The 15080-nt window shown below is 39.7% G+C and overlaps 1 protein-coding gene across 4 annotated transcripts; it reads left to right on the top strand.

Moving 5' to 3' along the window:
- The first annotated feature begins 323 nt into the window (after positions 1-323).
- Positions 324-13448, top strand: Mtl (Rac family small GTPase Mtl). Of its 4 annotated transcripts, XM_086982787.1 has the most exons (4): positions 324-1390; positions 8850-9078; positions 9612-9764; positions 10243-13448. In XM_086982787.1, the coding sequence occupies exons 3-4, from the start codon at positions 9635-9637 to the stop codon at positions 10734-10736; spliced, it is 624 nt and encodes a 207-aa protein (XP_086838913.1). In that variant the 5' UTR covers positions 324-1390; positions 8850-9078; positions 9612-9634; the 3' UTR covers positions 10737-13448. The 4 variants fall into 4 exon arrangements, with proteins under 4 accessions (XP_086838913.1, XP_022644642.1, XP_022644639.1 ...); XM_022788907.2 differs by having other exon boundaries at positions 326-795; positions 8850-9764; XM_022788904.2 differs by having other exon boundaries at positions 326-1390; positions 8850-9764.
- Positions 13449-15080: the final 1632 nt, after the last annotated feature.

The following is a 15080-nucleotide window of genomic DNA, read 5'->3' as shown; positions in this document are numbered from 1 at the left end:
AAAAGCGGCGCGTTTTCGAAACATGGCGCCGCCAAATGTACCCTCTCCACGTTCGACAGCGAAATGCCAGTAGTCGTGGCCGTTGTGCATATCTCCAGTATAAATTGGTGTTCGGTGCGCCATCGGTGCTACTGCTTGTTGCTGATATGGTATGGCCAACTAATGTGCAATGACTGTTCTATTGGACAGATTATTTAGCAATGGCAATGCTGTCGTATAGCTGACGACTAATGCATCCATTCACAAGGTGGAAAGGGCGATTCTAAAGGGTGGCCAGCAGCTCCGAGCAGCGAGACATCCGTCCCTTCGCCGTTGGCGGTGGTCTGCTGTGGGTGTCTGTATCGGCCTGTCGTGTAGCTTGATACAATTCGAGTCGTCGAATCGTCAAAACGTCTGCTTCGAAATTGATCTTCTTGTTTTTTTGCCGGCGGCGCTGATAATAGTACTACTGCTGTGGACACCTCCTTCGCCGCACCCGTTGCCGCTGTCCTCTTACCGTTGCTGCTGCGGCGGCTGCTACTACTGGCGTTAATGTTATTGCAACTCGTATACTTATTATGTTTGTTTACCTTCCTTACCACCAAAAAGGCCGCTGTTGCTTAGCTGACTTGATTACTGCCGCTTAGTTTGCGCTCGTCCAGCCATCGCTCTGTCCCTCGATAGGAAGTTGCTGTCGTAATGAAAAAGCAGCAGATAGCGACCGCAAGGATTTGCTGGACGAGCGATAGAAGAACGACGACGAGGAATATCCGCTAATACTTGCCTTTTTGCGTCTTTTAAACCGGAAAAAAGCAGGTTTGAGAAGCGGATACTGTGACATACTCGCCCACTCTTTCTGTGGGTGTGTGTGTGTATGCGTGTATTTAGTGTGTAAAAGAGTGTCTATATGTATGAAAGTGTAACAGTTTTTTTTATCCATCTTGTTTTGACCTCACGGACCGTCGGCGTAATTACTACTAACGAGGTTCAAGAATAGCTTGAGTCTCATGAACGCAACGACACAGAGATTTGAGTTATTGAGTTTCGGCTATGTGTGTTCGTTAGCTGGCGTTGCATTCGCTACGGATTCGTGTGTTGTGCCCCATTGTATAATAGGATTCCGCCACGGTTTGCCATCTCGTCGTTCCTCTGTGTTGCCGTTCGCCGTGAACCTCTGTGGCGACAGTTTTACAGTTACTAAAACCGCTCTATCGGTAATATCTTCGCGTTGTTGTAATAGAAAATTGTCTCGCACGCTTGTATCTGTGTGTTCGCTTGCCGCGTAAAGCGGCCTACGATGAGTAGTCGACACGTTGAGTCGGACGCATTTCGGGACTTCGCCTAAATCTTGTCGTTGTGTTTTGTGTTTTACACAATTGTCGTCGAATTTTGCAGCTCTACCAACCCCTCTGTGAGTCAGACCAACTTCCTCTAATTCTAATATCACGACATCATGACGTAATGAGCACCCTTTCTTCGCGCTGTGCTTATCGGACAATTCGACGGTCACTGTTAAACCCTGGTTTATGGCACTGAAATTTAAGAGTATTGAAGCGTTTTATTCGTAATACTCGGGTCAGTTAGAACTGGTTATTTGGACGTGAACATTAGACAAAAGGGCACAGAGAAACAACGGGTTGATTACTCATTCAAACGCTCAAAATTTTGCTGAGTGAACGAGTATGGATTATAGATTGGATGAGACCTGTTTCTATTTTGAAGAAGTGATTGCGCATTTATCATTGTTTATTTGTTCTATAAAATACAAAGACAGCGCCTCGGAGGCGAAAGTTGCTTTTCTCAAAAACGTAGAAAATAACCTAAAGAGAACCATATCATTGTGTCGGTCGCATTGTCCTTTTTTTTTAACGAGCTGGAAGCTTCTGCCACTTTTTTCCGTCTTGAGCTAATTTTATTACATTTTATACCCAGTGTCTGTGGGAGACGTCCACTTATTCCTAGATAGATCAATCTATAGGCATGCTTTTTACGCTTCAGTGACTGCAGCTTTGGATCTGGAATCACTTAGATCTTCGGTACATGTTGATGTCGACTAAGAATATTTAGGTGTCTACGGTTTTTTACGAGTGATCTTCAAAGTAGATGATGAAACAGTTTACCAACAACGAGCAACTGAGCTACGAAAATGTCGTAAAAATTGCAGCGATAAATATTTTGTTACATTGGTTGATTGTTCGGCTAGCAACAATCAAAAAAATATACTACACAATTATTATGGTTATTATAATGAGATTTTTATACTATTATAATGTATAATTCTCGCATTGTGTTACTGATGGGCCTTGCTATAGTTGTCGCCAACTTTCCAATGCAATGGATGCTGAGTATTTTGATTATAGACACTAAAAGAACTGTGAGAAGCTCGTGTCTGTGGCGGTATCCCAGATCCCGGTGCTGCTTATTGTATAAGCTGTGAAATCATGCTTTATTGATAGTTATCATTACAGTCCAGAAAGCACGTATACGCATTTCTGCATTGCTTTATAATTCGACTATGTCTAGGCTCGCAAGTAGTTTCGCATCGAGTCAAACCATGACCCAAGAAATTATTTCGATTGGCTTTTCTACGGTAGGTTCACGCAGTCAACTAATAAGTATAGTGTAATAATGGATGCACGAAGTCGGTCGTAGAAGAAAAAATATTATTGTTATGGCGTCTTGTCATAAAATATAAAATTGTGTCTAAGCCAATACTGATGCAGTGTAAGAAATTATAAACGATTCATAAGAGAAAGTGAATCAATTTTTGACGTCCATATTAGCCAATAATGATAATAGCAAAGTTATTGAGTAATAATTTATATTAAGTGTTCTCTAATTAATTATCATAGGACCTGAACCTGTAAGTTATAGACTATATAACCGACGAAGTATTTGTAATAATCAAAGCAATGACGCATTTCAGTGTTTTGACGAGTAGGTTATATATTTCGTTTTGAGTAGCAATATGTAGAAGCCCAGCAGTTCTGCTTCGATCAAGAGCTATCCGATCAGGCTCTTCATGTGCAACTTCATTTGAGCTCTATTTTATAGATATGCAAAGTGTCTGCATGCAAACATAAGCGAAATTTAATTTTAATAAACGGTTATTAGGAGAAATAATACATAAATAAAAAAGGTGGTTAGAAGGACTGATAGCATTTTTTGAATGATCGCTAGCTAAGTAAAGCGAATGCTGTCTAATCTGATCTTATTTTTATTTTATCACTGAGGGCCTGTTTTCCTGCTATTATGTGCTATCCTGATCATGCGGACCGACGCTGTCTAAAAAGAAAGTGAATGAGAACCAAATAGCAGTAACCTTTTTTAACTTCCAGTTCAACTATATTTCGAACATTTCGTTGCTAATACAATATGTGTATGAAACCGTTAATACATAATTGCAAACGTATGTTGAAAGAACTACTGCTTAATCTAGGTCGGTTTCACAGAATTCATACCTCGTGTAAATGCCGACGAATCTTAAACGGTGTGGTCTCTATGATTTTCTAGATCGAAACGAACCATTTGGAATCGCGACCAATAAAATACCTAAATATGACTGTTATCAGCGAACCCGACGAACCCTGAAATTCACTAACTTTGAGTTACACGCCACTAGTAGACAAAATTCGGCTGGTAAGTACTTCAGTGTTCTAAAAACTTGTTCGCTCCAGGAGAAATGAGCTCAAAAAAATATTTATTAGTCTCGAAAATCGACGTTCAGTGGTCAGATTCTCTAAGGTCGCAGCGTTGCAAAAATTAATCAAAGACTAGTGAAGATATTAGCAAGAAATCTTTACGCGAAAACATTACGTGAACGGTGCAAACGTTTCAAAAACGGAAATTACAGTGGCTGACGAGCGGGTGACCAGTTGTTGGGACTCGGCAAAAACACTGGCAACAGATTAGGCGAAGGAATGGGGTCACCTTGGAGAGAATCGAGTTGGGTGGCAGTGTGGAGTAGGTAATGACAATAGTTGCAACAGACATCAGAGATATCTGCTGATATTTGGCGACAACGAAACAATGAATGCAGTCCACTGTCTTGAGTTCCTAAAAGACTCATTCCACGACGATCGTAGGCAGGTAGTTTGCGTGCTTAAGGCTAACGCCGAGCCTCATCGGCATATCTCAACTATTTCCCGGATTGAACAGAGGAGCATCCAACATTCGCTCTTATCCGTTCATTCTCCCGATCGAAGTCCATATGACTGTTGGACTCCATGCCTCAGTAAGGGCAACTGGCGGGCAAGCTTATTTCACTGTAGACTTACGTTGAGGAGTTTAGGAAAAAAAATTGTCGAAAAACTGCCAAAGCGACGAAGTATGTAAAAATGCAGTAGAGTATTAAAAATGATCATTTTATTTCAGTTAGTTAAAAAGTTATTTCATTTCTAAATCCGTCGAATTCGCTCATAACAGCCTAATAGATGTTTGAACATCGCCTTTGACCTTTGTCTCTGATCACTTGTACAATGTGCATGATTCCAAGTACAAAACAGATTTTAATATCACCTGATGAGAGTATGTCTATGATATCTACGATGAAAGTAATTTCTATCAAGATATCAATATACAGTTTAAATTTAAGGGTTCTTACATGAATATATTTTTATAAAATGTAATATGGTTAATTTACGGTTTTATTTTCAATTAACATGCAGCGATTTATGTAGTTACGAAATAAAAAATAAAAATTTTATAAGCTTACAAGGAAGGGTAATGCCGCATCTTGTCATCTATTGTATTTCTCTATCCGAGTTTCTGCTTATTTATAGACACACATACAGGAGCTTGTTCTGGAAGCATTATTCTAAATTTATCCCTATCAGGCCGACTTAGCTCTTTCACGTATATCTGCCACTTGAGTTGTCCTGTGTTCTAGGCTTTTGTTCAAGTTGCGAAGTTTGCTACTACTTTAAGGTGCAGGCATTACCTGCCAGAATATTAGGAAGTCGATATCCATTCGTTGTTACATATGCTGCATGGGCCCTTAATGTTGATTTCGCTAGCTCCTGGAGCGCTTTGTCAGCAAGTAACCTACACACGTGCTTGAGTAACGCAACCGTCGATAGAAGTGCTGTTGGTTGTGCTGCTTTATTCAGTCAGCTCTCATCCAAAAACGAGAGGCAAATCGGATAAACGTAGCATACGTCAGTATCTGTCGGACCTCGTATCTTTTAACTTTGTAGTAATAATCGATAATAATTACTCCATTCATACATCCATTAAGACCAATTCTCACTCGCAATTCGACTTAAGTAACGAGGTGGCGAATATGTTACATTTGTTGCCGCATTCTGTTTGCGTTCAATGAAGGTTATAAGCATAGCAGACGCGATTACGATACATATGATAAATTTATTCTCTATGATATATATATTTCTCAATTATTTTAAATGTAAGTCAATTTGGCAAGCCTTTAAACAAAGCTTGTAATAGCAAATACATTATGGAAATTTTTCCTGCCTGAAATTTTTCACCTGAATAAATATTCGTAGCACTAGCTTTATTAGAGTATGCTGTTACAAAAGCGAGTCTCAGTAGTAACAAGCTGTGCGCCTTTGGTTTGTTTGATATTAGTGTTTATATCAGCATTCTATAGAACTACATCCGTTTTCGAAACTGAGGATTTGTTTCCTTTCCGTGAGTTTTTAGGACACAAACTGATTGACTGAATGTAGTCGTGTTGCTGCTACTACCGTATTTACTGCGGCAGCGTGGCTTAAATGACAAACGACCGCCCAATGTAGCTGATCTACTCTGGATCTATTACTCTAGAGGGTTGTCGAGCTCAATCTGCTTCTCGCCCCAAGCCCTAGTTTCGCCTATCTTCTTCTTCAGTACTCAATTCGATATTGGTGTTGCCACTGGTCCGTCACCACTCGTAGTGTCCTTACGGCTGTTACTTAATTCTGTCGCAGTGTTTTTGCTTAGGAAGGTGCTTGAGTTTAGCATGTTATATGCCCTGGTGGTAACGGAACGGGTGATTATTTCTGAAAGTGGTCTTGGTTATTAGACCAAAGTGGGGTAGCCAGTTTGATAAACCGCAAACATTGCCAGCGTAAGTTCGCACTGCGTTAGTTGCGGACAGACGATGGCAAGAAGGCGGATAGCTGCGCCAGCAAGATCAGGCACCGCCCATTGGTGAAGAAGAACAACATTGGTTCTCTTGCCGGGCACGCTAAAGTAGATCGTAAATAATCGAATCTTATGGGACATCGGCATGTAACGTCCGTATCACGTCAAACAGAAATTGTACGCCATATTATGGAATGAGATGAAGTACGCGTGCAAGTGCCATATATTAATACACTAATTAGTCGAAATCAAGCAAATGACTTTCAATGAGTTCAATATTGTTTTTACATTTACCGGTGTGTGAAGCTTTATTTCTGTCGGATATGCAATTGGAAGCAATGTTTCAACTAGGACAACGTCGATAACTGCGAACCGCTAAGTTTAATTTCACTAATGATCTTTCACCGATTTTGAGCATATTGCATACTCGTTAATACTGCATAAAACGGATATTTGCTTATCGATAAACGGAACGGAGAATTTCACGTGTGAATTACTTTGGTTGCAAATTTGATACAAAAAAGCAATTAGAAAAGACATGTACTGCATGCAGTATCATAAAAATAAAAATCTTTAACTGTGGGTCAGTTGTATAATTTTTTATCACTTATGAACTAAAAATGGAGCAACGATATTACTAACTGAATATGAATCATCGAAAGTTGGGGGTGGATCCCAAGAGATCTTCGTCAATCGCCATTATTACATTCGTTAATCATGCCAGTTACATGTATCACTCCGAGCAGATGCTATATGTAAATGCCCAATGATACTAATTTGAACAACGAACGATTTTTAAGTCACGGTCCTGCATAGTATTGCATATGGTTCTGAAACGTGATGTAGTATGATAGTTTAGGCGACGTTTTGGTGGTATACAGTAATAAATCTGGTAAAAATGATACAGAAGAAATCTTTGTCAACAATATATGCACAAAACTGAAACAAAAATCTAACACTGTCAGTTTGGAACCTCGTGAAAACGTGTCTGGTTGGGCCTGGTCCTCTGTTAACATACCCAATCTCTTGCTTCTCGATTAGGTTTAATTGGACTGCAACAAAGCTGTGGCTTCTAAAGCTTACTCCGACGAGCGCTTTACCAACAATAGCCGCACTAACAACAGCTACATTGACAAATGGAACTCTTCCTCCCCTTCGTAATGTATTCTTAAGGGAGATGAAACATTGCTAATGCGAGAATCCTTCCAATGGAAAAACCGCTAGGTCCCCTCACTTTCCAAAATCGTGCATGTTATGAAGGGTTCCTTTGTGACTGGCGAAAAAAGCAGAGAAAAAGGAGTTTGCTCAAATAATCCTATCTCGTTGCTTTTTTTTTAGCATCTTGACCTCTTGTAGGGTCTATATGTGTAATCGAGTATATTTACCAAACAAAACAAGACAGCAGGAGTGTGGTTTATAGTTGTACGCATCTCTGAATGAAATTTTGTTAACGCACCGTCTATGAATCGGAAGTCTATAGAGCTATTATGAGTAACAATTCTCCGCAGCTTTATTATACGTTATTTATCCACAAGCAGCGGAAAAGCCTTCAATTTGGATGATGGTAAAAATTTTTATGTAAAAGGCTGCTTAAAGACAAGAAAGCCTAAAAACAAGCCGCGGCTTAGATCTTTACGAGTGCATTCTGGACAGGCTGCGAGGGTCGCCACCACATTGGGTAAGATTGCAACGAGAAACTCTTTCGAAGAAACCAGAGTTGCTCGAAAGAATGAAACCTTTGGTCGATTTCAGTTTAGGACAGTTCGGCAGCGATTGCTGAACGCGCAGGAAAATTAAAATGCGTACTATTGAAATTCATGTTTACTCTTACAAAATACTAGAAAAGTATTTTCACTGCGGCACCCAAGAAATTGTTTACAGTAGTTGAACCGTTTTATTTAAATCACATATTTTTTCATCAGATTCTTGGATATTTCGCAGACAGCATTTTTTGTGTCGTTAATAAGTTTAATACTAGGCGATCTAAGAAATATTAGAAAGCACCGAGAGAAGTATTTTTATATATATTAAAATAGAAAAATAGTCATACATTAATACTCACATTTCATAAGAGTAATTGTAGCCCCTCTCCTAGACAACCGTTATAATATTGTCGCTCAGTAATGTTAAACGGGGCATGAGGTTATTTATACCACAGGCCGTAGGATGCCTGAAGAACGTGTAGATTCCCTCTGAGCCAACCGTCTTCCGGACTTCTCGCTTGTTTGCCGTATCATCCATCAACCCGAGACTACACCTCTATGTCCCGGGAGCATCCTCGAAGCAGCTTTTTTTCTACGACTTACAGTACTACCGTGGCTTGCGGCGTTAGAAGACATTTTTAGCACAATAACGATGGTGGCGTTCGCACGCTATTATCAAGAACTAGTTTTTGCGAGACTATTCTAATTAGACTGTAAGCAAACTACGTAATGGTTGTGCGTGCCAACGGCGTTATTCTTTTTTCAGTTTCATGTGAGCAAAAGAAAAGATTGTTTATTGTTCCTTAGCACATTTTCTAAGAGCGGGTTTTGTCGAACGAATGGAACGAACCAACCGTTCGTGACCATCGATATTGAAGTATACTTCCAGAAGCACATAGTATTACCCGTGATAACCGTATGATTGCAACTTTTGCTCGCTAATTATTATTATTATTACTTATGAAATATCGATATTGTACACCTACCCTATACATATGTAATTTGACTGCACCATTAGATTTAGCATAGTCCATGTCATATACTAATTTAATCTTTCATATTTGTATTCTGTTTCTATTGCAGAATGAGCTTACTGCGTACACATTTTCGAGTAGGCTTTCTCTGGGAAGAGAAGACAACGCCCAGAAAACCATCGTCGATATTAGAGCTATGATCAACGTAGCGCACGCTGTAGTCAGCACAGCGGCTTTGTCGAGGAAGCATACAGGCGCGCCTGGCGGCGGCATGATGTCCTCATATGATTCACCATAGCCCTGATTAATTTCGCGTTCTGTTTGTCCTTAGTCTAACGGTAATGAGTTTGGCCACTGCTTTCTGTAGAAGTTTGACAGACATACACACTATAGAGAAAAAAAGAAGAAGATAGCAGTATCTTTTTCTAAGCACGTGAGTATTTTAGGCGTGTTACTGAATCTCGCAAGCCGCCTAGCACCTGAACTGCAACGTCCAGCTTTGGTTGCTGCATAGGTAAAGAATCAACGTGTAGACAGAAAGGTAGCCGTAACTATACGGTATATACTGTTGTATGCTAGACGCAAGAGGAGAGATTTGACACGTACGTATGTATCCCAAACTCAAAAAATTGGCCTAAATAGTATTTTCGACAAATACGGCCACTAACTTCTGCTCAGTGACTCAACCAAATCCCAGCAAGTGTTCGTCAGTGTTTGTCAGTTAGACAGCTTAGAGAAGTAGAACACTCAACGAAGCCATCGAGGTTTGACCGGAAATCAGTCTGCTTCGTCTAATCTGAACTCATATCTCCCTTGAATCACCGTTGTGTTGTCTATACGTTTGTTACTGTTGTTATCATCGTAACTCTAGAGCATATAAAAAAAGGAGTTGAGATGCAGTCGTCAGTGAAGACCCCAGGCAGCGTGGCCCCTTCCGGCCGCCCCATCAAATGTGTGGTCGTGGGCGATGGTACCGTGGGAAAGACGTGCATGCTGATCTCCTACACCACTGACTCCTTTCCAGGTAAATAGATAGTCTGTCACCATTATCGTTATGTCTGATGGTAGGTTGAGCTACACTTATATTATGTATTAGAAAAGGAGATAATAACAACAATCACAAAACGATATAGTTTCTGCCGTCTTTTTCCTAAATTTACTTTAATTTTCGTTTATCGTAAATGAGCACGATTATATTATACTTTTAAATTTCTCAACTAGTCTCTTTCGTTTGCATGTGTAATATTTAAAAAATATTCGTATCTCCAATTGAGACGACACTGCTGAATGATTTAGTAAAATTGGGTACTATAATATTTTTGTATGCGACACGTTCCTGAGCAATGAATTCCGCAATCATTCAGTGTGCCTGCTTGCTTTAGCAAGTTTATCGGCTAACAGGTAGAGAGCTGCTGAACTGAAAGTTAGTAGAGCTCCAGCTAAGAACTTGCTGAGAAAATGTTGATCACACTGTCACTCGCTTTTATGATCTGCTTTTCCAGGAGAGTACGTGCCAACGGTGTTCGACAATTATTCAGCAGCAATGATGTGCGATGGAGTGGCGGTCTCTCTTGGCCTTTGGGACACGGCAGGGCAGGAGGACTACGATAGGCTGCGGCCTCTTTCCTATCCACAGACTGACGTATTCCTCGTCTGCTATTCGGTTGTCAGCCCCTCGTCATACGATAACGTGCTAAGTAAGTGGCAACCAGAAATCAAGCATCACTGCCCCGACGCGCCAATCATTCTCGTCGGAACGAAGACCGATCTACGCGATGACAAAGAAGCGTTGCAGCAATTATATGAGCAGGGCATCACTGGGCCGATACGACGTGAACAGGGCCAAAAATTGGCCGGAAAAATAAGAGCCGTCAAGTATCTCGAATGTTCGGCTCTGACACAACGGGGCCTTAAACAGGTGTTTGAAGAGGCTGTACGGGCTGTCCTTAAACCCGAACCGTACAAGCGCCAGCCGAAGAAGTGCGCTCTCATGTAAAAATGGGGAAAGGGAATATGGTCAACAGAACCCGAACGAGGTCTATTACACTACCCATATCTAGATAAAATGTAATGATAATACAAAGATTGACATATGTGAGGCAACAGCATCGGCGGCCATTTGAAGTAGTTCCGTTGTTGTGGTTGTTTGCACAACGTAAGCAACCACACTACATTTCAATTCAGGGTCGCGTAATTATTGTAGATCAATCGTTTGACACGAGATGGGTGCAGGAGAGAACAAAAGAAATAGGAAACAACACAAAGTGTCAGCAAGTGGAAAATGTCCTGCGGGAAAACCAACTATGACTGAATCGACCAGATTAAGTAGGTAGTTGTAATGAGTGTTTGTAATACTAACAAAGGCTGTATATGACTGTTGGGAGTTATGGACACTCGCTAAGAGATACGACACGATTTGATACAAAACTTGAGCAGACTCTGCGATGTGTTTGCTTTTCCGAAAAGGCTTCAGTTATCGATTGTGGATAATGAGCCATAAATAAAACATGTTTGAGCGATCTCTGGGTGGGCGTTCTGAGAACTGGAAAAAGTAATAAGAAGGAGACTGTACTATTAGAAATGTAGGTAGAGAGTTTTAAATGATCTTAAGAGTCCGATAATAAAATCCTAAGCGTTTGTATGATCTAGGCTGATTCAGCAATCCGCCCGAGGGCTGCGCTATATAAATGCTGTAGGAATGAGCAGCTAAGGAAATTGTCTAAATGTGGCTAAACTAAACAGCTTAATACCAATCGAATACTAACTGTTATAAATGGAAGGGGATAATCATGATGAGCACGGCGAACTTAACATCTCAGTCAGAACACTTTCTCTCAAACCTGGCCTAGCTATTACTGTCATTGGTAACTACGTACAACATTAGACCTGACTAGGGAAGCAAACAGCTATCCTTCTCACCAGTCAAGGTTAGCATATAGTCCTGATAATGTGATGAAAATGCAGGAGTTGCGTCTGCAAAGTACACAAACACAAATGACCGTTAATATGGCGACTCGATGGGCGAGAAATGTTGAAGTGACAGATGTATCCCTCTTCGTGATAATAACATATTTTGATATGCACAGATAAATATACTATTATAGAAAAGCGAATCGTAAGAGTAACAGGCGTAGACATGAGAGGAGCTGTCGATTACGTGAATGAAAGTAAATTGCCAGGTGATTGCTAATGAGCAGTGGGGCAGGGTATATACAGTAAAAACAGATGTAGCTATCGCCGTATATGGACTTGTGTGTACTGGCGAAGAAATGCTCTATATCGATGTAGACATACGTCAGCCATTGTACACCGCGACGATAGGAAAGCATCCTATTACATTCATAAGTTCCTGGCCTCCTTCTTCCTAAACTACGTTTGTATTTCCATTAACGTATCAAAAGATCCACTAAATAAGCTTGATAATTAATTTTAAGGCTAACTAACTTTGTGACGCACATAACCCTGCAAAGCTTACATAGCTTCTTTTACCTGGCACTGTTTAGTATCCTCACTATACAATAAGAAACTTATTGACTCGTTAGTACTACGATTATTGATATCATTATTATTACAAAGAGTCTCAACTTGTCTAGCTGCTCTTCTTTAATTCGATACTCTATCGATATGTGCGTACCACATGATGGCTGGGCATTGACGGACAAATGTGAAATACGGATATCAGCCATGGAACGACACACCACAAATCAACAACGTATAAAAAGAAAATCGATTACTGTATTTCTACGACGACGCGTTCATGTAACTTCAAAATCAACAACACTAAAACAAATCATCACTTTTTTCTACGCATTTGCTACAACATCAACGTGCTGCAGTGTAATTCAGGTCTTGATAAAGAAATCGTTTTCTCAGTGTTGAGAATGATGACTGGTGCATTTGTCAGTGATATGCTTTGTACCATAGTAACAATACTACTAAGAGGAACTTGATCGACAGAAAATGAAAATGCAATTGAGTGTATATGTGTAGTCTACCTCGCATACTTCGGCCCCGATCTGTGATGCGGGTGGATGTACTGCTACAATATGGAAATTAAAATATTTTGAAAAAATGAAAATTTCTTGCATGAATGGGAATTGATAATGTAGAGCGTTACTCTTTATGTAATAAGAGGCTTCTCCACCATGCACTGTCGGCATTTAATTATATATGCCATTATTATCATTATTTATGAGATACATTGCATTACGTATTTAAACATATTATTTCTCAGCGAATATATACATGTAAACCGAGTAAGTGTATGGTAATTGTTTGTCAGCGAATGCGCCTATTCTGTCTGAAGTAGTGGGCCTTCATACGCCTACACACTTCGCCGTAATCGTTATTATTACTCTTTTAATTTGTCATGTTCGAAAACACGCCTGCCTGTTGATGCAAACTGGATGGAACGATATCCTACAAAAAAAAACGCTAGCTTGGGATTATCATTTGAGTTAACAGCAGCGGCATAACCTAGAAGAGTGACGATACGGTATGATTTATGGACAGTAATAAATAATAATTTCACAATAATAGTATAACATGAAGAAGTAAAACGATCGGATGGTGCAAATGTAGAGCTCTTCAGGAACGAATCTGTTCTTCTTGACGATATAACAAATATATTGATAACAACAATAATATTATTACAATTGATATTGACAAATACAAAATATCAATACAAATGTACTAATATATTATACAAGACTGTTTTCTTTGGGAATACAGAAATATAGTATTTTCCAAAAATTTAAAATTCCGAAGAATCCATTTTATTCTATTTGGAAAAAAGTTAGGTGATAACACTAGGCAGATGCTAAATAGCTATTTCAATTCATCTCATGCATATATTAGGCTAAAATATTCGACGTTTTCCCCCCTAAGTATTTCGTATCCTTTCCCAACTCATCTTGCAGTCACACATCTAATTTGAATCATAAATTTACTCATTGCTCTGGAGGGCTGGCCGGTGCCACCACGCAACGAAATATGCTTCCGCACCTAGATATCCAGGTGTTTTTGAGTGTCAAACAAAAACACGGTACCGCCAAGCTATCAAAAATATGCATATGTGCGTCTAAACTGAGCAAAACTGCTGTGGCAACAGTTACGTTGGCATGTGCCATATTTGTCTCAATTCCTAATTATTATGAGTCAACTGACCTAATGCTTCCGTCATCAATTATCACCACTAAAGCTGACGTTTGAAGCATGGCACTGTTGTAAAAAACGTGTTTTTAATCGAGTTAAGAGTATTTCATAATGCAATCACAAATGAAGCACAATGTGTATTTTTTTTTATGAATATAAATTTATTTCTTTTGCGCGCTGTTCTCTTTTTACTGCTGTAATCCGTTCACATATATTTTCATTCGCTGGCCTCGAGTTGACTTCATTTAGAATTAACGTATTCGTGGCTTATGTTTTTATTATTAATCATTTCGTCATGTTTACCTTTTCATTTTCCTGTTGTGTCTATATTAATCTCAAACACAGCTACCTAAGATTATCAATCTCATATGCTTGTCTATCTGCTTTTTCCATATTGCTCGCCCTGCTACCCCGCCGCAGCTGGAAGTGTGGATGAATTTTAATCAAGGGACTATTTTTTATCACTGATCGTAGTAAATATGAAATTAGAACGAAAAGCAACTAGAGCACCTCAGCAAGTACGCTGCTTGTTTTATTCGTTATAGAGATGAGAACCTTTTTGGAACACGATTTATATTTCCCTTTCATTGCATGAGATATCCCGCGCTGTTGCGTCGGTCAGGCATTTTTCGCAATCAGCTATTCCATCATCGCCGTTATCAATTTCACCTCATTCACTACGTCACATAGGAGAGAATGGCTCCGCTACGCTTCTCTCTTCTTCCATACACACACACACACACACACACACACACACACACACACACACACACATGTATATATACGTAATAATTTTTCATGTTCTACCCTAATTGTTGTTGATTTGTTATGTCAGATTTAAGAGAATCCGACGCTTGTCTCTTACTGACACTGAGCTTCTATCCGCTCAGTCGAGCAGTCAGCTTGTTTGCACGAAATCAAAATTTTCCAGTTAACAGAACACCTAACGCTAAGTGCAGGAATAATGTTACGAACTACGAGCTCCTCGAAACCCTTTGACGACGAAACCTTGAACGCGATTTAAAATGGATCTACGCGTAATATCGGTTGATGCGAAATTTGTGATAATAATAGGACTGAAACTTGCGGCCCACGTTTCAAAAAAACCATGGTCATTACTGGTCACTCTACCTCATTTAATGTATTTTAGCTCGGCTTCCGTCATGTTTCCTTATTTTTGCTATAT

The sequence above is a fragment of the Varroa destructor genome, unplaced genomic scaffold, assembly GCF_002443255.2.
Source record: "Varroa destructor unplaced genomic scaffold, Vdes_3.0 BEIS01000001.1, whole genome shotgun sequence".
NCBI classification, from domain to species: Eukaryota; Metazoa; Arthropoda; class Arachnida; order Mesostigmata; family Varroidae; genus Varroa; species Varroa destructor.
Note: the sequence above shows the minus strand (reverse complement) of the source record. Positions and strands in the feature narration are given on the sequence as shown.

What these genes read in the sequence shown, in the direction of transcription:
- Mtl (XM_086982787.1), top strand. Translation starts at nt 9,635, where the DNA reads ATGCAGTCGTCAGTGAAGACCCCAGGCAGCGTGGCCCCTTCCGGCCGC. An exon ending in CACCACTGACTCCTTTCCAG is followed by an intron (nt 9,765 to 10,242) that starts GTAAATAGATAG and finishes CTGCTTTTCCAG; the next exon opens with GAGAGTACGTGCCAACGGTG.